Raw genomic sequence first — 25,657 nt, 5'->3', positions numbered from 1 at the left:
GCGTCAAATCACCACAAAGTTGCCTAAAGGCGCTTCATTCGAGTAAGGTTTAACCTTACCAACCCCTCGAGCAAGCACACAGGTGACAGTGGTGAGGAACAACTCCCTCTGATGATGTTAAGGAAGAAACTTCAAGCAGACCAGACTCAAAGGGGTGACCCTCTGCTTAAACCATTCTAACAGTTAAAAGGTTTTTCAAAGTATTTACCAAGCTGAAGAAACAGGAAACAGAAAAACCAAGGTGCATTATTGAGATGAGGATGCAGTCATTCGCAGGGGGGTTGTCCAGTGTCCTGGGATGCGAAGTGCTCTATATGCTTAGCACCACTAACATATCGGAAATTTAAAACTAAGATAGTGTACTTTTTATGCAAATTTGAGCATAGGGTGTATTTGTAACTGCAAGGAAAGCTGCTTTGTTTACTCATATAGGTTCATTTTCTGAACAAATTTTCTTTGAAAGGATTTTTCACAAACGAAGCAGTCATCAGAGATGAGTAGAATTAGCCATGTTGGCATTATCCACACACATGCACCATAGTCGTGTCAAGCAAAGCCATGTTAGTGGAGTGTGTGATCTACATATTTATATCCAGTGGTGGGCACAGTTTCATTAATCTGCTAACCGCTAATTATCAAAGCTAATGTTTTCATTAGCGGATTAGCTTTTCTAGTAGATGGCAGTGTTCATGGCAGTATCAATACCAAGTGCCACACATTCGCTAAAAGTGCTGAATCCACTTAACAAACAGAATTTTCAGTTTTCAAGTTGCCTCTTTTTACAAATGAAAAAAATGACATATTTACAAATACAGATTTGTAAAACCCACCACACACAGTAAGTTGTGTGTTATACTGACCAACCAACCACTTGTCAGGAAACTAATTTACCCATAATGCACTGTGACGGGTCTAAACGCTAAAATCTTCAAAATTAGTGCATTACTAAAAACTAAAACATATAGCTGTTATTTTCACTTTATAAAATGACAGACATGACGCTAATTTAAATAACTTGTCCGGAATTAGTTTGTTTAAAATTTTAACCATGAGTCAAAACTGTCTGCCTGTATATGACTTGGGTGATATGTCGGCGAATCTGTATGGTGTGAAGAGAAATTGTCATTATTTTTCCCTCACTCTTCCTTTTGCTCTTCTCTTTACTTTCTCTCTGATCACCAGGTCTCTTTTGCTGAGAGAAAGCTGATCTGACATAGAAGCGCTGACTCCTGTCAGTAGCTGCTAGTATGCTGAAATCAATGCTGAAAATTATCAGTTTACCTCTGTAATTTCCACTAAATTTTTTAGGGGTTTATCAGTTTAGCTTTATAAAAGTTAACTTTTCAGTTAGCGGATAACTGTTATCAAAGCTCACTTTTTGGTTAGCTGTGCCCACCACTGTTTATATATTGCCCTTAAGAAGCTTTAAGCCATGTTAAAGCAGCATGACAAGTCTACATTGTTCCATGGCCGGTTGTCACAGTGATACATGTGGGCTACAACAGTGGAAAAAGCAAATTTGACCAGTACACAACTGCAAACAAGGTACCGCACACTGCATCTGCGATCCACCATATTTCTTACACACCTTTCCAACTGAATTGAAGATCCAGAAGGACGTGCTCGGTGGACTAATTGAGTAAGCTAGAATTATTAGTTTTACTTTTATCTGTTATATATCCAAATAAATCCAGCCAAATATTTGGTACAGGTATTACGAGACTACCGCATATCTGATAACAATAGTGTCATAGTGTGAGGTACAGTGCACTGGTTACCATTTCTTTTGCAAAATCCTTTCAAAGCGTCAACTTCCCAGCACTCAAAATTATCAATATTTACATTGCTGTTGGCCATTATCATGTGATGTGTGCTTTGACCCATCCATGCACTACGTGTACTGATGCTTATCCCCGGAATCCATAGCATGAAGTGAATGTCAAAAATTCACCCTGTAAAGGATGCCAGTCTGTTTCCTGTTACTTCTCCAGCCATGACTACACATTTACAGCTGGCTGGATTGAGACAATGCAGATGAAGTGTTTTGTCCACGGACATAGATGGATAGGATGGTTAGGACTCAAACCCAGGTCTATATATTGGTAGCCTAGCGCTGATCCTGCAGACGTACCTGCTCTGCTCAGAGTAACAAGATGTATAAATTGTACTAAAATCAGTTTACTGTTAAGATAGTCTCTTGTCAGTATTTAGGGCCGGTTGTCAAATCAGTAAGACAGGCAGTTAAAGCTGTCTGAATTTTGAATGCTGGCCTTTGGCTTGGTCTCAGACTCGACTGATCTTGGAGGCTGTGGCCACAACTACTGCGCTGGCACTGCTGTGACTTATCCTCACACACAATATTAAGTCTATCTGAGCTTAACCCATTTTGCCCCACTGGCAACAATTGTTGCCGAATCACTGTCATTTTCTACTCACAATAAAAAAATCTCAAAGGTACTAATGCAACTTTTTCCACAACTCCAAAAAACTAAAAAAATTGGGCATGAATGGGTTAATAGGTTTGAACAAAAAAACAAAATGACAAAACAGGGGGATAAATAAATCCAACAACTTTGATGAAAGTTCCTCTGAGCAGCTAATCAATCTTTTTTTATTCATCCTTTAAAAGTGGTGCTGCTACATGCAACGCTATCTCAGATGCTGCCATTTGTTTAGGCGGCATCATAAAAATAACTTTAAATAGTTGCCAGAGAAGTGGATGCAAGCCACGTTTGATATTCAGAGCCATTCCCCGTCGACCGCAAGCTGCCCAGGCTTCTTTACGTCCAGTGAAATCCTGCCTCAAGCTTCTGTCCAGACAAGTGCTCAGCCTGCTTCAGCTGCCAGTTGGCTCCCAGAACAGCAGCATTAAAGCAACTCGGCGACAAGCAGAGGCCCTTTGTGCACTCTCAGTCATCACTGCTCGCATTTATGCATTTAAATGATGGTGTGCATATGTCACTCTGTCTTGCATGACCATCCAGCACGTGCACTGTGTTAAAGATAAGCTGAAGCTGCTTTATTAAGACGCCCAACAGGTGCCGAGCCAGCAGTCATCTGCTTGTCTTAATATAAACATGGCCAGAGTAATGAGATTGGCTTTATCTCCTCACCGAGGCTGGAGAAGCCAAGGCCTTTAATGACAAGGCGATGTGGGAGTTTGATGTTTGGACAGGTAGGCTGCAAACTGATGACAGCTGGAGTTCTGGGTCCGCCTCCTCTGTGCAGAGGCGGTGTTTGCAGAACGAGATAAGACATGATTTTACTGACAAGGCAAGGGCAAGTCTGATGTGTGGCACAATCCTGTTTGGTGTATCCAACTTCTGATCTTCTTTATGTGCACACCCGCGTGTACACAATGAGCCATGCAAAGAATTTTTCAATATATTGCGGGTAAATGAAATACATGGGGCAAAAACCCTTTGGATATTGTTTAATCAACACTGCCCCCTGCTGACTTGTGAAAAGAATGAATGAGATAGTGACGGGAAGAAAACATTAAACTGCCAACAATCGGCAATGCAGATAGAAGCTATGCTGAATGACAAACACACAGAAAAATATGAATGTCATTCGTAATTTAATTTATTTGAAAGTAGACAAATAAAAGTAAGACATGGAGGGAATGTTCCAAACTTTTTGTTCATAATTACTTATAAATACCTAAACAAATTTCCATAAAATGGCATTTTCCTATTCATTTTGTATGGAACATGAAATTTGACCTTGACCTCCGACCTTGATTGCTGGTTGATCCAAACCAACGCCAAAACACTTATTTGCATCCACGGGTCAAATTAACCTGCCAGGTCTGATCAAATTCGGACTTGGTATTATTATTAGTTGTTAGTATTATTATTAATTAGTATTATTAATTGTAACAGTCATGCAAACATAATTACTTTGAGACCAAGATATCACAAGAGTGTACATACGTTTTTAATGCATCATCACTAAAAACACACAAATCTTGTTTGTGATTTGATGGTTTAACTGTCTTCATTCCTCTTTCGTTGTATTCTTTGATAAAAGTAGAAACAGATGCATGACAAAACTGTTGTGTGGGCCGCCAGAAGAGGAGGTACTGCTGGCCCACCACCAGAGGGCGCCCTGCCTGAAGTGCGGGCTTCAGGCACGAGAGCGCGCTGCTGCCACGGACACAGCCGGGGGTAACGGCTGTCACTCATTATCTCTTGACAGCTGTCACCCATCTACACTACATCATCTCACTCCATAAAGACCGGACGTCATCTCCACCTCGTTGCCGAGATATCATCTACCTACGGAGGTAATACTCTCAGCCGTTGTTGTTCTAACGAATACGTAATTCTCTGAGTTGTTGCAGGAGTTCCTGAGGAGCCTACTGAGAACGGGACGCTAAGTGTGGGGATACGTGACGAGTGATGCACGTCCAACTAAGTAGCCCTCAGTCTCTTACTTTGTTAGAGGTGGAGGTGGAATATCCACCATAAGTGTTACTGGGTGTTCACACACCCACATCTGATTGTTTCTGTTCCTCGCCAGCAGTACCAGATCCGACACGCGGAGACAGTGGCCACCTGGGGACTCGGAACTTGGCGGCTCCAGTATTTTCCAGGTTCGGTGGCGGAGGAAATCGTGTGGTTCCGGTTCTTCTCATGACAGACGTCTTCTATCCTCGAGCCTGCCCACATGACACCTTTGTTAATTGATTTTTGCACCTATTCTGTAATCTGCTGTGTTGAGTTGTGCTATTCACAACAGTAAAATGTTCATATTTGACTTCCTCCATTGTCTGTTCATTTACGCCCCCTGTTGTGGGTCCGTGTCACTACACTATCCCAACAGGATATCTCGGCCATCGTCATGGATCCCGAGGGGCGTAACCCGGCCGTTGAACGGCCAATGGAAGAGCAGGGTGCACAGGCGTCTGCAGGAGGCGTGATTGGTGAGTTGCAGCAAATCCTCACCGCCTTTACTGCTCGGTTGGATCAGATGACCGAGCAAAACGTCATCCTTAACCGTAGGATGGAGGCTCTCACCGCACAGGTGGAAGCGCGCGCTCAGGGCGCTGCTGCAGCTTCTCCTCCTGCCGACCCTGTGCGGGATATGGACGTTCCACTGGTCGTTCAACGACCCCTCCCACCATCCCCTGAAGCATACATAAGCCCCCCAGAGCCGTACGGGGGTTGTGTGGAGACGTGCGCGGACTTTCTTATGCAGTGTTCGCTCGTCTTTGCACAATGTCCCGTGATGTACGCGTCTGATGCTAGTAAAGTAGCTTATGTGATTAACCTGCTTCGAGGAGAGGCACGCGCTTGGCTACGGCGCTTTGGGAGCAAAATTTTCGGCTCCTTCTCACGTACGCTGGGTTTGTGAGGGAGTTCAAAACAGTGTTTGATCACCCTAATAGAGGAGAGACCACTTCAACAGTGCTGCTGTCAATGAGACAGGGGCGTCGGAGCGCAGCCGCTTATGCAGTCGACTTCCGCATCGCGGCTGCGAGATCCAGCTGGAATAACGCTGCACTCCGTGCCGCCTTCATAAACGGACTGTCATCGGTCCTGAAGGAGCACCTGGTGGCTAAGGATGAACCGCGGGATTTAGATGGGCTTATCGATCTCGTTATACGGCTAGACAATCGGTTGGAGGAACGCCGTTGGGAACGGGACGAAGGGCGTGGCCGGGCACGCACAGTCCCTCTCCCTTCCGGTTCCGAAAGGGTTCCGCCCTCCCCACGCTCCACGGCCTCTACAGTCCGTGTGGCTACAGCTCCCCCTGCTGACGAGGCTATGGACACGAGCAGGGCCACATTTAGACCACCTAATAGACAAAGGAGGCTGGCCCGCGGGGCGTGCTTTGTCTGCGGCTCAATTGAGCATCAATTGAGAGACTGCCCCGAGCAGTTAAACACCAACGCCCGCCCCTAGAAACTGGGCTTAGGGTGGGCCAAGAAATTCACGTGGGACACACACATATTTCCACACGACTCCCAGTTACAATCCTTAGCGGGGATTTAACCCTTCAGGCCCCAGCACTGGTGGACACGGGGTCAGAAGGGAATCTGCTAGACAGCAGATGGGCCAGGGATGTAGGGCTCCCTCTGGTGGCGCTCCCTTCGCCATTGCAGGTGCGGGCACTAGATGGCACCCTTCTCCCTTTGATCACACACAAGACACTACCAGTAACTCTGGTGGTGTCTGGCAATCACCGGGAGGAGATTGAGTTATTTGTGACTCCTTCTACCTCCTGCTTGATTTTGGGGTTCCCGTGGATGTTAAAGCACAATCCCCAGATTGATTGGCCATCCGGGGTAGTGGTGCAGTGGAGCGAGACCTGCCATCCGGGTGTGTTTAGTATCCTCGGTTCCTCCCGGTTCACAGGCTAGGAGGAGGTCAAAATCCCTCCCAATCTGTCAACGGTGCCGGTTGAGTACCACAATCTTGTTGACGTTTTCAGCAAGGATCTGGCACTCACCCTTCCCCCGCACTGTCCGTACGATTGCGCCATTGATTTGATTCTAGGCGTGGAGTTCCCGTCCAGCAGGCTGTACAACCTCTCACGACCTGAGCGCGAATCAATGGAGACCTACATCCGGGACTCCTTAGCTGCCGGGCTGATCCGGAATTCCACCTCCCCGATGGGAGCAGGTTTCTTTTTTGTGGGCAAGAAAGATGGCGGACTTCATCCATGCATTGATTACAGGGGGCTGAACGAGATCACGGTTCACAACCGATACCCGTTGCCCTTATTAGATTCGGTGTTCACCCCCCTGCATGGAGCCAAGATCTTTACCAAATTGGACCTTAGAAATGCATACCACCTGGTTCGGGTCCGGAAGGGAGACGAGTGGAAGACGGCATTTAACACCCCGTTAGGTCACTTTGAGTACCTGGTCATGCCGTTCGGCCTCACTAACGCCCCCGCGATGTTCCAAGCTTTTGTTAATGACGTCTTGCGGGACTTCCTGCACTGATTCGTCTTCGTATATCTGGACGATATTCTTATCTTTTCTCCGGACCCTGAGACTCATGTCCGACATGTACGTCAGGTCCTGCAGCGGTTGTTGGAGAACCGGCTGTTTGTGAAAGGCGAGACGTGCGAGTTCCACCGCACTACATTGTCCTTCCTGGGGTTTATCATCTCCTCCAACTCCGTCGCCCCTGATCCGGCCAAGGTTGCGGCGGTGAGAGATTGGCTAAACCAACAAGCCGTAGGAAGCTGCAACAGTTCCTCGGCTTCGCAAATTTCTACAGGAGGTTCATTAAGGGCTATAGTCAGGTAGTTAGCCCCCTGACAGTCCTGACCTCTCCGAAAGTCCCCTTCACCTGGTCGGATCGGTGCGGTGCCGCATTCAAGGAGTTGAAACGGCGGTTTTCGACTGCACCCGTTCTGGTGCAGCCCGATCCTAGCCGCCAGTTTGTGGTTGAAGTGGACGCCTCTGACTCAGGGATAGGAGCCATGCTATCCCAGAGCGGAGAGACCGATAAGGTTCTTCATCCGTGTGCCTATTTTTCCCGCAGGTTGACCCCGGCAGAACGGAACTATGACGTCAGCAACCGAGAACTCCTTGTGGTGAAAGAGGCTCTTGAGGAGTGGAGACACCTGTTGGAGGGAGCGTCTGTGCCTTTCACGGTTTTCACTGACCATCGGAACCTGGAGTATATCAGGACCGCCAAGCGGCTGAACCCCAGGCAAGCCCGCTGGTCACTGTTCTTCGGGCGTTTCGACTTCCGGATCACCTATCGCCCCGGGACCAAGAACCAGAGATCAGATGCCTTGTCCCGGGTACACGAAGACGAAGTCAAAACAGAGCTGTCGGATCCACCGGAGCCCATCATTCCGGAGTCCACTATCGTGGCCACCCTCACCTGGGACGTGGAGAAGACCGTCCGGGAGGCCCTGGCACGGAGCCCGAATCCCGGAACTGGGCCGAAGAACCGACTTTACGTCCCACCAGAGGCAAGAGCTGCTGTCTTGGATTTCTGTCACGGTTCTAAGCTCTCCTGTCATCCGGGGGTGCGAAGGACCGTGGCAGTGGTCCGGCAGCGCTTCTGGTGGGCGTCCCTGGAGGCCGACATCCGGGAATATATCCAGGCCTGCACCACCTGTGCCAGGGGCAAGGCAGACCACCAGAAGGCACAGGGACTTCTTCAGCCACTTCCTGTGCCTCATCGCCCCTGGTCCCACATCGGTCTGGATTTTGTCACGGGCCTCCCGCTGTCCCAGGGCATGACGACCATCTTCACGATAGTGAACCGGTTCTCCAAGGCGGCCCACTTTGTGGCCCTCCCGAAGCTCCCCACGGCCCAGGAGACTGCAGACCTCCTGGTCCACCACATCGTCCGTCTGCATGGGATACCCACCAACATCGTCTCTGATCGTGGTCCCCAGTTCTCCTCACACGTCTGGAGGAGCTTCTGCCGGGAACTGGGGGGCCACTGTGAGCCTCTCGTCCGGGTTATCACCCGCAGACCAGTGGACAGGCAGAATGGGCCAATCAGGAATTGGAGCAAGCCCTGCGCTGTGTGACATCCGCACACCCGACGGCCTGGAGTGAACATCTGGCCTGGATCGAGTATGCGCATAACAGCCAGGTGTCCTCTGCCACCGGCCTCTCCCATTTGAGGTGTGTTTGGGGTATCAGCCCCCGTTGTTTCCCGTGGTGGAGGGAGGGTCGGTGTGTCCTCGGTCCAGGCCCACCTGCGGAAGTGCCGTCGGGTGTGGCACTCCGCCTGTTCTGCCTTGTTGAAGGCCCCGGATGAGGGCGAAGACCCATGCAGACCGCCGGCGATTCCCGCCCCTGCTTACCAGCCCGGGCAGGAGGTGTGGCTATCCACGAAGGACATCCCCCTCCAGGTGGACTCCCCGAAACTCAAGGACAGGTATATTGGACCTTACAAAATCCTCAAAATCCTCAGTCGTGCCGCAGTGAAGCTCCAACTCCCGGCTTCACTGCGGATCCACCCGGTCTTTCATGTGTCAAGGATCAAACCTCACCACACCTCACCCCTCTGTGCTCCCGGACCGGCGCCGCCTCCTGCCCGGATCATCGACGGGGAGCAGGCTTGGACGGTGCGCCGGCTCCTGGATGGCCGTCGGATGGGCCGGGGGTTCCAGTACTTGGTGGACTGGGAGGGGTATGGACCCGAAGAATGCTCCTGGGTGAAGAGGAGCTTCATCCTGGATCCGGCCCTCCTGGCTGATTTCTACCGCCACCACCCGGACAAGCCTGGTCGGGCGCCAGGAGGCGCCTGTTGAGGGGGGGGGTCCTGTTGTGTGGGCCGCCAGAAGAGGAGGTACTGTGGGCCCACCACCAGAGGGCGCCCTGCCTGAAGTGCGGGCTTCAGGCACGAGAGGGCGCTGCCGCCATGGACACAGCCGGGGGTGACGGCTGTCACTCATTATCTCTTGACAGCTGTCACCCATCTACACTACATCATCTCACTCCATAAAGACCGGACGTCATCTCCACCTTGTTGCTGAGATATCATCTACCTACGGAGGTAATACTCTCAGCCGTTGTTGTTCTAACGAATACGTAATTCTCTGAGTTGTTGCAGGAGTTCCTGAGGAGCCTACTGAGAACGGGACGCTAAGTGTGGGGATACGTGACGAGTGACGCACGTCCAACTAAGTAGCCCTCAGTCTCTTACTGTGTTAGAGGTGGAGGTGGAATAGCCACCATAAGTGTTACTGGGTGTTCACACACCCACATCTGATTGTTTCTGTTCCTCGCCAGCAGTACCAGATCCGACACGCGGAGACGGTGGCCACCTGGGGACTCGGAACTTGGCGGGTCCAGTATTTTCCAGGTTTGGTGGCGGAGGAAATCGTGTGGTTCCGGTTCTTCTCAGGACAGACGTCTTCTATCCTCGAGCCTGCCCACACGACACCTTTGTTAATTGATTTTTGCACCTATTCTGTAATCTGCTGTGTTGAGTTGTGCTATTCACAACAGTAAAGTGTTCATATTTGACTTCCTCCATTGTCCGTTCATTTACGCCCCCTGTTGTGGGTCCGTGTCACTACACTATCCCAACAAAAACATGAAAAACATAAATGTTCAAATATGTAAAATACTTTTTCAAAAAGAGAGTTTAGTCAATTCATAACATCTGCGCAAAGTGCTCATACATGTGTTGCTTATTCAGAGGCCTGATGCCTCAAGCAACTGAGGTACTGGAGGTCTGATAGCCAAAAGACTAAACCAAACTACATTACAGTACAGTTAGAAAATGCTTAACATTTCCCCAGCTCTACCCAAACAAACTTGATCACAGAAGCACTGATGTGCTTCTGAATTCCATTACGTCTCATTTGTTCTGTACACAATAAAAGCTACACAGCAAAATCTTGGTGATATTTCACACACATAGAGTTAAAAGTAATCTTATTTCCTGAGTTAATACACCACACTATTCAGAATATGAATACCCTGATTGTACAATGAACCCCCTTTTCCAAGACATATTTTTGGAAAAATTGTTTTTGAAGACTAGAGCTCGTTTTTCTTAAAAAGAAAATGTGTTTATTTGAAAATAATTGTGTAAAAGCACATTTTATGGGCAGCCCCTTTTTTTTAGCCACACACTGACACACTGCCACTTTAAGGACCACAGCTATTTTTTCTGACTGGCAGCATTTCTAAGATGGTCTCACTGGACTTGCCAGCTTCTAATCTTAAACTCTCAAAACCAATTTCTTCGCTGCTTGAATGTTGTGTGATGACTCTGCTACATTCATAACCATGAGCTTAAAGTTATCGTCACGACTTCTCAGTTGCTGATTAACTTACCAGACTTTTGAGTCACACTCTTTTCCAAATGATCAGTGTTTCTCCTTTATGGGTGATTCTTTAACTACAGGCACTATTGGCCTTGTAAATGTAATTTCCACCACACCATTACCTTACAATATAAAGCACCTTGGGCAACTGTTTGTTGTGATTTGGCACTATATACATGTGCTCTGATGTCACTGTTTATCTCCATAGAAACTACACAAACAATCTTTCATACAAACTGCTTAAAGGGACATTACAGTGTTGTGGTGGAAATTACGGCAATAGTGTGGGACAACTACATTTTGTTTAAAAAAATCACAACAGTTGTATGACATTGAATACGCCAATTATGTTTTGATTATTTTACTGATATTTTATTCAGAGATATTTTAAAACATTAGAAAAAAAGTTTCTTTACCATTCATTTTTATCATTGAAGATCAAAGTCTGGGTGTGAGACAAGCACAAAACGGCAATATTTGCATATAATGATGCTAAAAAAAGGTGAAAAGGTCATCATAGACTACTAGAACAAATTTCTTAACACACTTTCATTGTAAAGATAACTATAAAAGTGTGAAATTTCCCCTTTTTTCTGTTTTTCATACAATATGATCAAAGGACATAATAAGTGCCCGTAGTCTAAGAATACCCTTATGCAGCATTGAGAGCATGTTAGAGGTGTGGGTTAATTCAAGCCCTGGGAGATGTACTTGTTTCATGGGTATAGAGCAACACCTACTGTTGCAGATGTATAGGACATGTAAGAGTCTAAATACTGAATATACAATAACTGTTTTGTTTGTTAAAGATGTATTTCCAACAAAAGAGCATGGGTCATTTATTAAGAACAATGCAGTAATTCTCACTGGTTCCATGTTAAAGTTGCACTGTGGATATTGTTAAATTTTGTGTGCATTATTATGTTAATATTTGCATGTTTTATGGGACCACAGAAGGTTCCACCTGGACATGCTGGGGCCCTGCATAGATGGCTCACAGTGGTGTTAAAATTTTCATATCTGCAAAGGCAAGGAAGTTGGCATTGAATATTGTGTAAAATGACTAGTATTGTATATGAATCTCTATTTTGCAAGTGTGAAAATGTCTTGAAGCAAGTCAGGGATCTAGCATCCTCAGTAGAACAATTATATAAGTTTATACAAACATGCCTCAAACACTTACTTGCATCCTTGCACAGTGGTAGCACATGAGGGGGTATTTTCTTTCTTTCTCATGTGTCCATGTGTAGACAAAATACTCGGAGTTTTCATCCATTTAGGTTCAAATTTGGTTGAATGACTGTGGATTGGCAACTTTAACAGCTCAACACCATAGGCCAGTGTCAAAATTTGGGTTCAATGCCTATTTTGGGGACTCAATTATGGATACTGCTATGGTTGGTATTAAACATTAATATGAATCTGAATATCACATTTCTGTTGGTCACCTTGGGTGACCTTAAAAGGTCAAAGTCAAGGATATAACTGTTTTTTTTTAGCCAAGATGGATTATTCATGGTGGATGGAGAAAGTTGTTCCATTTTGGACAATGTTGATCAAATGTTAAACCCTCACAGAACAACATATTATGATATCACAAAGAATGAATTTGCATGAATCTGTGTGAAATGTGTGAGGTACGGGTGTTGTACTCGCTGAGTGTCAGCTCTTGTTATGGTTGTCGTGGGAACTTGAGTACAGCTGTTTCTTTGGCAGAGGTATGATTGAGTTGGATTTGAAACACTCGGGGCCAGATGCCTGTTTGGACAAGTGTTGAATATGAATGTATCACCATGATGTGCTTAGCACAGTCCTCTAGAACTCATCCAGGAATCTTGTCAGGTCCAGCAGCGATAATTCATAAATGATGACCTGAATGCTTGGTCACATGCTCTGTATACTTAGCGAGCTGCACAGAGGTGGGGATTCTTTGCCAGTGTGCAGTTTGGATAGCACTGGATGCATTGTCCTTGGATAATAGAAATGCAGCAGTATCACCAGCATCCCCTTTTTCCCAGCTGGTGTGGAAAACTCTGTTTTTAATCAACTTATTGTGTTTAGCCCACCTAGTGATGGTCATCTGTGTGGTCATATCCCCTGTGTATTTATGAGTGTAGTATGACAAGTTCCTGTTGGTCACTGGTAGCTGCCTCTGCGATTACAGTCCAATTTGTATTCTCACAGCAGTCTTGCAGGGCTGAAGGAGCTCCCCTCTGGCCACATTCCGTCTCGCTGTATGCACAGTGCTGTTTCAGCACAACTTCAAGAACGTGTTGATGTGTTGCCAGGCTTGGATCAGTGACAAACCTGACATGTCTCTTTAAATGTCGTGTGTGTGTGTGTATATATAAACATCCTGAAGCCGATTCCTTTGGAATACTGTTTCTGCTCATTGTGAACTCGCAGGTCTCACTTCAGATGCACATGAATTTGTGGTTGCTGGATGTTAAAGCTACACTGTGTAGGATTTAGTGTTTGTTCATGGTCCTTTGCCATCTCTTGTGATAAGCAATTTGTGTAATCCTCCATTTCACAAACGTGAAAGTTCTCACATTTGCTGGTGTGCACTAGCGACCATTTATAGGGGAGAAACCACTGATTCTTCATTTTATCAGTTTTCCCGCCATGCTGCAAATGTGAAAGACAGAATACGCAGTGGAACCTCGGTTTTAGAACTTAATTGGTTCCAAAATGATGTTCTTGAATCGAGTTGTTCTTAAACCAAAACTAATTTTTCCTATAAGAAACAATGTAAAATGGATTAATCTGTTCATGCTCCAAAAAGACACACTTGTTTTTTAACAGCATTTCATGCAATAAACAGCAGACAAAAAACAGAAAATATGCATAGTATCTTATACAAAATACTGTACATTCATTATAATAAAATAGACTATTTAATTTGACCTTACCTGTACACAAAGACTTGATGGCGTACGCGATGGATGTTACTGTCCATTAGGAAGTTTCACGGCACAACAAGCCAGATTATTCCAGACGTTGCAGTGAAACTCGGATTTAATGTTGCATGCTAACAGCATTAGCATTTTTAGCAGCTGTCGGTAGTTTCCACTTAATGTATGATTTCTGGAAAAAAAAATCCGTAGCTCATAACTTTTAATGTCCACAACAAAGTAAACCCTTAGGAGAACCACATCACAGTCCCCAAAAATATGATTTAATAAACACCCAACACAAAACAAAATAACGCTTCTTCTTCTTTCAAGTTTATTGGCAGATTGCAACCCAACAAGGTGCACTACCAACCACCTACTGCAGCGGATGTGTTTGTGCACCAAGACTTAGTTTGAAAATTGATGCATTTTCTTTAAAAAAAAAAAAAGTTACTCAACCGATTGTGTTTGTAAACAGAGCCGTTCTAAAACTGAGGTTGTAATGTACAGTATGTCCCTTTTGGGCTAATGACTCAACATGACGATGCAACATGGTGGCCATCATGAGGGGGCTCGCACCTGTACATATGAAGGGCTCATTCTTAGTTTATGAAAACCCATCAATTCATTGCTGCAGATAATTATGCTTGTTAGTGAACAGATGGTTTTGAATGCTGCACTCATTTCTGTTAATCAACATTATAAACCTGCACACTGGCCCCAAACAAGTGCTGACACTAACTAGCTTGTCTTAAACATGCTGCAGACAGGTGCTATTAATTGCAACGTTCAAATTATAGTCACACAGGGTTTTGCATTTTGTGTTGAACTTTGTAGTAAACAACGAGGAATTTGTTGGCCTTCACAGACAGTTTACGCTATCATTCCTCCCTATCATCTAAAAACAATGGCTGGACCGGTTCATTGCTGCGTCTCATCTTTGCTCCAAACACCTCCTGTTGAACAGCATTCCATCTCTGTGTGCCACTTCTCCTCTCACTCCCCTCTCTGCTCCCTCCTGTCTTTTTCCCCAGGCGACTGGAGGGAGCAGCTGTGCCCTCTGGTGTCCAGACTAAAGGAGTGTGTGACGGAGGTGGTGGAGAAGGCTAAGAGAGCCATGACGTTTGTGCTCCTGCAGGAGGCAGCCTGCAGTATTCCACAGGGTTTTCTCCTCCAGCAGAGGAGAGACGTGGTCTTCAGTCAGGCGGTACGTGACCACGCTGGCATGAAAACAACTGTTCAGAGCTAAAGGATGCCAAAATCCTGTTTGCTTTATTTCATCCATCCATGCAGAGAGCATGTGGACTCTGCATAAAGGCATCGATTGCACAACCCAAGTGCTGACTAAAACTTACATGGAGTGTTCATCTGTGTTTATTTCTGAGCTTGCTTCTACAGATCTGATGCTATATCTGAAGAACAAGTGGTCATAGTCAGTTAGCAGAGCAAGTATAGGATTAAAGGAGTCGGCCTGTCAGTGAGTCAGGTGGATCCACAGAACTTCCAAACATAACTCTGTACAGTCTGCTGTGTATTCCGCTCTGAAGTTTAGAGTTCTGATGCATACAGTTGATGCCCAATTGTTAGGGCATGTTGGCATCTTTTAACATGCGAAATGAGAGGTCAGGTCAGGGAGCATGCACTGGTATCACGCCTTGCTGCATCCACCATACTATGGAGCCACCTTGGGTCCTGGATGTCAACCACCCAGGCAGACAATCAGGAACCTTTAGAAAATAGCCAACTATTGTGTTTCTCATTGGCCTTTTTCCAGTTGCAGGGGTCCTCAACATTGAGGCACCTGCATGCTGGATCATGCCCAGAGAAATGCGCCACATGGACAACACGTCGGAACTGATGTTCCCTCACAATACACTTGGTATGCCCCATGTATGTCTCCTGAACAGTCATTCCAGTGGTACTCAGTGACTCTCTGAAGGGACCAAGTATCAAAGACAGCTGGTTAAGGTCCAAGTCTATCAACCATACATAAAGACAGGAGCCACCAGGACCCTAAAGACTTGGACCTTTGCTCTCCTTTAATGATATCAGCATCACTAGACATCTCTGTCTAGTGGCCTCATGACTCCAAGTTCTTGTCGACACATCTTCCGATCTCAAAAGCTAAGGAAACCTAAGATATGAATGCTACACTTTCACAGCTATATTAGAGATATATTCAGACCAGAAGATACTCTGTTCAAAACCCAGCCAGACCGGAAAATCACTAAGGACCCTTGGGCAAGGTCCTTAATCCCCTAGTTGTCCCCGGTGTGCAGTGAGAGCCTTGCATGGCAGCACCCTGACATCGGTGTGTGAGCATGTTTGTGTCAATGGGTGAATGTGAGGCATCATTGTAAAGTGCTTTGAGCTTCTGATGCAGATGGAAAAGTGTTCTCTAAATGCAGTCTATTTAATTACAGCTGAGAAAAGCCAATCTGCCTACAAGGTTGATGCCTTTACTGCATACAGGCACACGCCTGATGGCTGAGTCCAGGGAGTCACTGAAAGTCTGGATCTTAGTCTTTATACAGGATAATCACAAACTTAAGTGCTCCAATTCCTTGCTCACCCTCTCAAGTGCTGCAATCAGGGCGTCCATTGATTCTGCAAAGATCACAACAACATCTGCCATATCAAGATCACTTGACCTATTTTCACCAATAAAGACACCTGGTTTGCACAGCCCTGCTTACGGACTGGGTAGGTAGGGCACAATGACCATAATGTACAGACAGGTCCATGTGTTTGGACAGTGACATAGTTTAGTAGTTTTTCCTCTGTAACCACTGCATAGCATGTTTAAATTAATTAATAAATTAAATGTGATTGTAGCATAGACATTTCATTTTAATTCAAGGGGTTGAACAAAATATTGTATGAACCACTTCCAAATGACAAAATGAACATCTGTTCCCATATGCTGCTGTCATAGATGGAATAGAATACAGCCTTTATTGTCATTGTACATATACATACATAGATGATTTGCAACACACACCAAAAAACAAAATGCAAACAATATATAGTTCACATTGCAGCAACAGAAGCATCGCATCCAGATACCAAATTGCAGCAACACTTTCTCACAGCATTGTACTCTACAATACTATAGACAAGTAACCAGAATGATCTGATGCCATATCTCATTTCCTCATTCGCACCATTTGATAACTTCTTTCTGTTACATATTAGCACTTGGCATTTTTAAACAAAAACAAATATACAAGAAAGATGGGTTAAATAATCCAATGTTATAATGTCAGAAAAAGCCCTTCAACTTCTGGGGATGCACTAAAAATACGTTCAAGCTGTAACACCTGCTGATAGAATCTGCAACTGATTTATTCCAAACATTTTGCAGCAATACAAAAACATATCTTGACTAAAACAATTTGGCATCCACAGCAAAAATAATGGTCATTACTGAAGGACTGTAATGCACAGACCAACCCATAATGTGCAGGTACCCCATGCGTTGGGCGGCAGCGTTCCCATTTAGTGATTAATAATTTACAGATATATTCCAGGCCCTCTAATGGCATACCACCAGACTAATGAGATTACCTCCCATCTTCTCTTCTGCACTTCCTCCAGACACACGTTGGTCAGGTGGTGCACTCTGCGGTGCTTTATAGTTTCCATTAAGCAGCAGAACCTACAGCTATGGTGCAGATCCTTGTTGTTTATACTAGCGTCTATCCTTTATATAATGTGGATTAAATAAGAAAACTGCTGTGAGCCACCATTGTCCTTGTTTAACTTATTTAACCAGGCTAGTCCCACTGCGATCAAGATCTCTTTTACAAGAGAGACCTGGACAATTTTTAAAGTTCCAATTCACATAACCTGCATGGCTTTAGAAGTTTGAGGAAGCAGGAAGCACCCAGAGGAAACCCACGCAAACACAGGGAGAACATGCAAACGCCACATAAAAAGGCTACAGGTGGGAATCGATCCATGACCTTCTTCCTGTGAGGCAACAGTGGTAACCACTAAGCCACCGTGCTGCCCTTGTCATTGTGTTGTCCTGTCTTCTCATAATTATTTCTGTACATTTGTGGTCATTTTTACTTTCTTTTATACACTTTTGAGTTCCGCTTTAGTTCTCTGATCTAGTCTTAAATTAGGCATCTATTGTAGTTTGATTTATGTGATAGTCACTCTAGGTTCCTGTAGTTTCATGTTAAACTCTGTCAGTGTTGTGTGTGGTGTGGGCGTGGTCCTGTCACCTGGTTCACCTCACAGCTGAGTTACGTCACAATCACCACACCTGTTGCTCTTCTCCTCGTTACATGTCACTCTGTCAGTGTACCTCAGGGCTTCTTTAGTTTGCTGTTTGTCGTTTCTGTCACAGTGGATTTCATGTCTTCACTTCTGTCTCTCTCTGACCCGTTCTGCTGACGACGCAACTTAAACGCCAAGTAATATACCACTTATTTCTACACCTCCCATGTGATTCACTGCCTGAATTTTTTGGGTCACATTTAACTTGAACCATAATGCGCCACTGTCATACACCGAACGGCCAGAAACAATATGAATAATCCATCTCATTTAAGTTAATAATCACACGCTCACAAACTCTGAAAGTCTGCTGTCATTTGCTGAAAACCTGCCTGTGGGCTGATTAAAGTCGGCCCAAAAGCTCAGCACATCAAGGAGTTCTGTGACACCTGTCAGTCACTACACAATGAAGACAAATGGAAGCTGTTGAAGCTGGGGGCTGGGCTGGCAAGAAACAACCCCAAAAGGTGGACCAGACACCTCTGACTGTCTGTACTATGACAATCAATGGAAACTGATGATTTTGACAGTTTGCTGCAAAAAAAAAGCCCATTTTAGCTAAATCCTGTGTTTTTCTTGTGACTATTTGGTGCTGTTGCTGCACACAGAGTGTAAAACACTCTACTGAAACATGTTCAACAAAATAAAAAATGTTGATTAAAAAATTAAGTTTTATATGATTAAATTTTGTTTCTTTTTACGGACAACATCAAACACAATCAAATGTTCAGCATTGGTCTACACCAGGGGTGGCCAAGTTCGGTCCTCAAGAGCCACATTCCTGACATTCTTAGTTGTCTCCCTGCTCCAACACACCTGAATCCAATGAAAGGCTCATTAAAGTCTGCTAACGAGTCTTTCATTGGATTCAGGTGTGTTGGAGCAGGGAGACAACTAAGAGTGTCAGGACTGTGGCTCTCGAGGACGAACTTGGCCACCCCTGGTCTACACAGTCATTGTACGTGCCCTGGATGCCCGTTGGTGCTCATGTTTGTCTCTAGAGTCTCTGACTTCCCTGGATGGGATGCCGATCCGTTACTTCCCACTAGGGGAGGTGATGGTCTCGTGGTTAAGTGTTGGGCTTGAGGCCAGAGGATCCTCTGATCAAACCACAGCCTGACAGATAATCACTAAGGACCCTTAGACAAGGTCCTAATCCTCAAGTAGTCCTGGTGTGTACGGAGCACCTTGCATGGAAAATGTAAAGATTAAAACGCTAAAAGACTCAGATCCAATAAAGGACTGACTAACAGTTTCATAAAAACGGGGTGCAAACAGTGGAGTCCAAAATAATCCAGAGTAATATTAAACAGTAATGAAGCCAGTGAAGGGTTTGAAACTGGAGATCTTTCACAAACTGTCCCTTTGAAGCAAAGCAGTGATTCTTTTATGCCCATTTGCTTTAGCAAGCATCTCATTTATCCATGACATAAAATATTCTTCCATGCAGCATGTGTGAGTATATGACACAGTCTGCCAGAGCTGGTGCAAGCAGATGCATCCTGACTTGGATGATCCAAAAGCGAGATAATGGATTCATGCTAAGGCCACCCCAAATATTATCTCATATCTTGCATGATATTCATCTAGTTTACTTGAATTTTAGGACAGGACCAGACACAGTGAGTATGAGTCCCCACTGATGGTTTATGGGTGATTCTTTAACTACAGGCACTATTGGCCTTGTAAATGTAATTTCCACCACACCATTGCCTTACAATATAAAGCGCCTGGGGCAACTGTTTGTTGTGATTTGGCGCTATATACATGTGCTCTGATGTCACTGTTTATCTCCATTAGAAACTACCCAAACAATCTTGCATACAAACTGTTTATAAGGGACATTACAATGTTGTGGTGGAAATTACAGCAATAGTGTGGAACAACTACATTTTGTTTACAAAAAAAATCACAACAGTTGTATGACATTGAATACCCCAATTATGTTTGATTATATTACTGATATTTTATTCAGAGATATTTTTAAAACATTTAGAAAAAATGTTCTTTACCATTCATTTTTATCATTGAAGATCAAAGTCTGGTGTGGGACAAGCACAAAACGGCAATATTTGCATATAATGATGCTGAAAAAAGGTGAAAAGGTCATCTAGACTACTAGAACAAATTTCTTAACACACTTTCATTGTAAAGATAACTATAAAAGTGTGAAATTTTCCCTTTATGTTTTTCATACAATATGATCAAAGGACATAATAAGTGCCCGTAGTCTAAGAATCACCCTTATATGTGGTGGATGGCCTGCCCTAAAGACTGTATCCTCCTTGTGCCAAACACAACTTCATTGAACTGATTATTGAAATCCATTGTGTGTGTGTGGTGTGTGTGTGTGTGTGTGGTGTGTGTGTGTGTGTGTGTGTGTGTGGGTGTGTGTGTGTGTGTGTGTGTGTGTGTGTGTGTGCGTACACAGCTGGCAGCCTTAGCCTGTGGTTTTGTCATGAGGCTGTATGCTGGAATGGAGGACAAAGGCTTCCTGAGGCAGCTGCACCTGGTCGGCCTGGTGGCCCAGTTTGAGAGCCTGCTCAGCACCTACAGTGAGTAAATCTGTCAACTCAAACCTGTCGCTGACTCGCCAACTAACTCTTCATTTTAACTGAAAAACCACAATGGCTGATGCTTCCTGAAATGAGTCAGACTTGACTGGTGAGCTACAATCAGGAAATGAGTCACAGTGGTGCTTTCTGGACTGAAGGCTTCATTACTGGAGCTTTTCTTGTTTTCACTCAGGATGAAAGGACGGCTATGTATTAGATCAGTACTTAAGACAGGAGTGCAACCGAGCTGTGTGCACGCGCTTCTATACGCCTGCACCGATTCGAGTGGCATGATCACTGGCCTCTGTGAGGTTTGATGAATTTTTTGGTACATATGAAAAGGAGATGTGTGGATTGATCAGCAAAATTATCATTTGAAAAAGAGAATGCAGCTTTGTTGCACTTTAGAGAAGAGTCAAACTGTTGGGCATTGTTGGGATCAAATAGTGTTGTACAAATCAATTATTCCTGCATGACTAGTAATGTCCATGGACTGGACAGAGGGATTTGCATCAGCATTCTGATGAGTCAACTGATAAAAATCTCTGGCAAGGATGTTCTTTAAACAAAACATCACATCTAGGCTTGTATCTCAGATGTACCTTCTGGCAAATTATAGCTGAACTTTCAGGTCTTTTTAAGAAAATCTTCCTCTCCATCAGGCTTGTGATTTAAAGCTGGCTGGACACAAACATACAGCTCTGTAGGTTTAAATCATTTACCAAGTTCGTTAGCTAGGGTCGGTACATGGTAAGGCAGTCAAATACGATGAGGCAGAAAAACGAGGCAAGGCCAAAATAATACAAGAAAAAGCTGGCAACAAGGCACATGGATCTGACGAGGGACAAGAGCACACTGTGAGTCTTAAATACACCCAGGTGATGAGCTGCAAAGCTGCAAAGAACAGGTGTGAGAAGAAGCTTCCAGAACCAGGGTGTGGTTAGACACGGGGAAATGCCTACCACCAAGCACCAAGAGAGATACAAGAGAGAAAGAGACAGAGAAACCCAAGCAGAAAGAAACAACCAGAGAACAGACAGATCACAAAATAAAACAGAACACATACCAAATGACATTCCAAATCCTGACACTCTGTACCACTTCATCATGAAGCTGTATAACTGGTAATAAAAAATGCAAAACATGCACTATGCACAAGTTCTCCAATCACAGCCACATAATCCAGTGGAGCTGCAGTGGTGGAGGAGAATCTGGAGACAGAAACAAAAGCACAGTTAACCACAAAAACACAGGCCAGAAGGTGCAAAAATAGTCCACAAAGAACACAGGTTAATGTCATGAGATTTACCACTACAGGAGACTGAATTCTCTGGCAAGGATGGGTTGAAAGACCAGGACTTATATACTGCCAAGATAATTGGCTGCAGGTGGTGAGCCACCACAGGTGTTCACAATACAGCTCCACTGATGAGGTCAGGAAGAGAGACAGACAGACAGACAGCGCAAACAGGCAGCAAACCAGCAGGGATCACAGCAATAAGCTCTTTCTTCCAAGGCATCTCTCATCCGCAAAGGCCGAGGACCCAGAGTCTGCCGAAATGAATGAATCTCTCTATAAGTTCCACACTTTCAGTAGATACATTTGTGGTGGCTGAGTCCAGGAAATCATTAAAAGCCTGGATCTTCATAAATCAATCAATCACAAATCCAGGCAATTTGATTCCTCACTCAGCTTCAGGGTATCCACTGACTCCGCAAATATCACAGCATGGTCTGCAAAGTCAAGGTTAGTAAATCTTTCCTGACCAACAAAACCACCCAGCTCACTGGTTTCTACAACCCGTTTATGGGTTTTCGCAGGAGTTTTGTTTTTACTTTTATTCTTTGTATTTCTAATTCAATGATTAAAATTGAAGTTATATTTAATGCAGGGTTGGGTTTCTTCTGAAAGATACCAGTTTCTTCCATTTTCCTCCAGAAGAAACTGGAAAAAATATAACACAATGGAAACCAATTAAAGTTTACATTTTCATTTTTTATGCATATTTGTGGAGTATATGTATAATTGCAAATATGTACAGTAAAATAAACACATTTATACAAAAAATTTTCTTCATCCTTTGTCTGTAACCAACTGGAATGAATACAACATCATGTAAACCAAACTGAACTTACATTTTACGATCCTTTGACACTGTAAACATACTATACAAACATTTATTTAAGAGAAACCTATTAATTATTTATTTCAAGTCCATTGGAAAATGACTTTTTTTTTTTTTTTTTGGAATTCAATCTTATGCTTCCCATGTTACATTCTATAACACAATAGGTATTGCTGCCTTATCCGCTCCAACACAGTTTCTCAATTTAAATGGTCCAAAGAGAGACAGAGACACAGAGGACCGTTCCAGCTGGAGTCTGAGTCTCTCTCCTCTCTCTCTCTCTCTCTCTTCTCTCTCTCTCTCTCTTCTCTCTCTCTCTCTCTCTCTCTCTCTCTCTCTCTGATTCACGGAATTGATGTCGTCGTGCTCGAGTGGTTTTAAGAAACTCCACTCAACTTTGATATAGAGAGACTGCCCCGAGCAGTTAAACACCAACGCCCGCCCCTAGAAACTGGGCTTAGGGTGGGCCAAGAAATTCACGTGGGACACACACATATTTCCACACGACTCCCAGTTACAATCCTTAGCGGGGATTTAACCCTTCAGGCCCCAGCACTGGTGGACACGGGGTCAGAAGGGAATCTGCTAGACAGCAGATGGGCCAGGGAGGTAGGGCTCCCTCTGGTGGCGCTCCCTTCGCCATTGCAGGTGCGGGCACTAGATGGCACCCTTCTCCCTTTGATCACACACAGACACTACCAGTAACTCTGGTGGTGTCTGGCAATCACCGGGAGGAGATTGAGTTATTTGTGACTCCTTCTACCTCCTGCTTGATTTTGGGGTTCCCGTGGATGTTAAAGCACAATCCCCAGATTGATTGGCCATCCGGGGTAGTGGTGCAGTGGAGCGAGACCTGCCATCGGGTGTGTTTAGGATCCTCGGTTCCTCCCGGTTCACAGGCTAAGGAGGAGGTCAAAATCCCTCCCAATCTGTCAACGGTGCCGGTTGAGTACCACAATCTTGTTGACGTTTTCAGCAAGGATCTGGCACTCACCCTTCCCCCGCACTGTCCGTACGATTGCGCCATTGATTTGATTCTAGGCGTGGAGTTCCCGTCCAGCAGGCTGTACAACCTCTCACGACCTGAGCGCGAATCAATGGAGACCTACATCCGGGACTCCTTAGCTGCCGGGCTGATCCGGAATTCCACCTCCCCGATGGGAGCAGGTTTCTTTTTTGTGGGCAAGAAAGATGGCGGACTTCATCCATGCATTGATTACAGGGGGCTGAACGAGATCACGGTTCACAACCGATACCCGTTGCCCTTATTAGATTCGGTGTTCACCCCCCTGCATGGAGCCAAGATCTTTACAAAATTGGACCTTAGAAATTCATACCACCTGGTTCGGGTCCGAAGGGAGACGAGTGGAAGACGGCATTTAACACCCCTTTAGGTCACTTTGAGTACCTGGTCATGCCGTTCGGCCTCACTAACTCCCCCGCGATGTTCCAAGCTTTTGTTAATGACGTCTTGCGGGACTTCCTGCACTGATTCGTCTTCGTATATCTGGACGATATTCTTATCTTTCTCCGGACCCTGAGACTCATGTCCGACATGTACGTCAGGTCCTGCAGCGGTTGTTGGAGAACCGGCTGTTTGTGAAAGGCGAGACTTGCGAGTTCCACCGCACTACATTGTCCTTCCTGGGTTTATCATCTCCTCCAACTCCGTCGCCCCTGATCCGGCCAAGGTTGCGGCGGTGAGAGATTGGCTAAACCAACAAGCCGTAGGAAGCTGCAACAGTTCCTCGGCTTCGCAAATTTCTACAGGAGGTTCATTAAGGGCTATAGTCAGGTAGTTACCCCCTGACAGTCCTGACCTCTCCGAAAGTCCCCTTCACCTGGTCGGATCGGTGCGGTGCCCGCATTCAAGGAGTTGAAACGGCGGTTTTTCGACTGCACCCGTTCTGGTGCAGCCCGATCCTAGCCGCCAGTTTGTGGTTGAAGTGGACGCCTCTGACTCAGGGATAGGAGCCATGCTATCCCAGAGCGGAGAGACCGATAAGGTTCTTCATCCGTGTGCCTATTTTTCCCCGCAGGTTGACCCCGGCAGAACGGAACTATGACTTCAGCAACCGAGAACTCCTTGTGGTGAAAGAGGCTCTTGAGGAGTGGAGACACCTGTTGGAGGGAGCGGCTGTGCCTTTCACGGTTTTCACTGACCATCGGAACCTGAGTATATCAGGACCGCCAAGCGGCTGAACCCCAGGCAAGCCCGCTGGTCACTGTTCTTCGGGCGTTTCGACTTCCGGATCACCTATCGCCCCGGGACCAAGAACCAGAGATCAGATGCCTTGTCCCGGGTACACGAAGACGAAGTCAAAACAGAGCTGTCGGATCCACCGGAGCCCATCATTCCGGAGTCCACTATCGTGGCCACCCTCACCTGGGACGTGGAGAAGACCGTCCGGGAGGCCCTGGCACGGAGCCCGAATCCCGGAACTGGGCCGAAGAACCGACTTTACGTCCCACCAGAGGCAAGAGCTGCTGTCTTGGATTTCTGTCACGGTTCTAAGCTCTCCTGTCATCCGGTGGGTGCGAAGGACCGTGCAGTGGTCCGGCAGCGCTTCTGGTGGGCGTCCCTGGAGGCCGACATCCGGGAATATATCCAGGCCTGCACCACCTGTGCCAGGGGCAAGGCAGACCACCAGAAAGGCACAGGGACTTCTTCAGCCACTTCCTGTGCCTCATCGCCCCTGGTCCCAACATCGGTCTGGATTTTGTCACGGGCCTCCCGCTGTCCCAGGGCATGACGACCATCTTCACGATAGTGAACCGGTTCTCCAAGGCGGCACACTTGTGGGCCCTCCCGAAGCTCCCCACGGCCCAGGAGACTGCAGACCTCCTGGTCCACCACATCGTCCGTCTGCATGGGATACCCACCAACATCGTCTCTGATCGTGGTCCCCAGTTCTCCTCACACGTCTGGAGGAGCTTCTGCCGGGAACTGGGGGCCACTGTGAGCCTCTCGTCCGGGTATCACCCGCAGACCAGTGGACAGGCAGAATGGGCCAATCAGGAATTGGAG

At 45.8% G+C, this 25,657-nt stretch overlaps 1 protein-coding gene across 1 annotated transcript in view; it reads left to right on the top strand.

Annotated features, from left to right (window-relative positions):
• The window catches only part of inpp4b (inositol polyphosphate-4-phosphatase type II B), a 468,720-nt gene that overhangs the window by 401,698 nt on the left and 41,365 nt on the right, over positions 1-25,657 (top strand). The window contains exons 15-16 of the mRNA XM_034187536.1: positions 14,696-14,868; positions 20,380-20,503. Coding sequence (XP_034043427.1) covers positions 14,696-14,868; positions 20,380-20,503 — 297 coding nt within the window. The remainder of the gene's footprint in view (positions 1-14,695; positions 14,869-20,379; positions 20,504-25,657) is intronic.

Source organism: Thalassophryne amazonica, chromosome 15 (assembly GCF_902500255.1).
Source record: "Thalassophryne amazonica chromosome 15, fThaAma1.1, whole genome shotgun sequence".
NCBI lineage: Eukaryota > Metazoa > Chordata > Actinopteri > Batrachoidiformes > Batrachoididae > Thalassophryne > Thalassophryne amazonica.
Note: the sequence above shows the minus strand (reverse complement) of the source record. Positions and strands in the feature narration are given on the sequence as shown.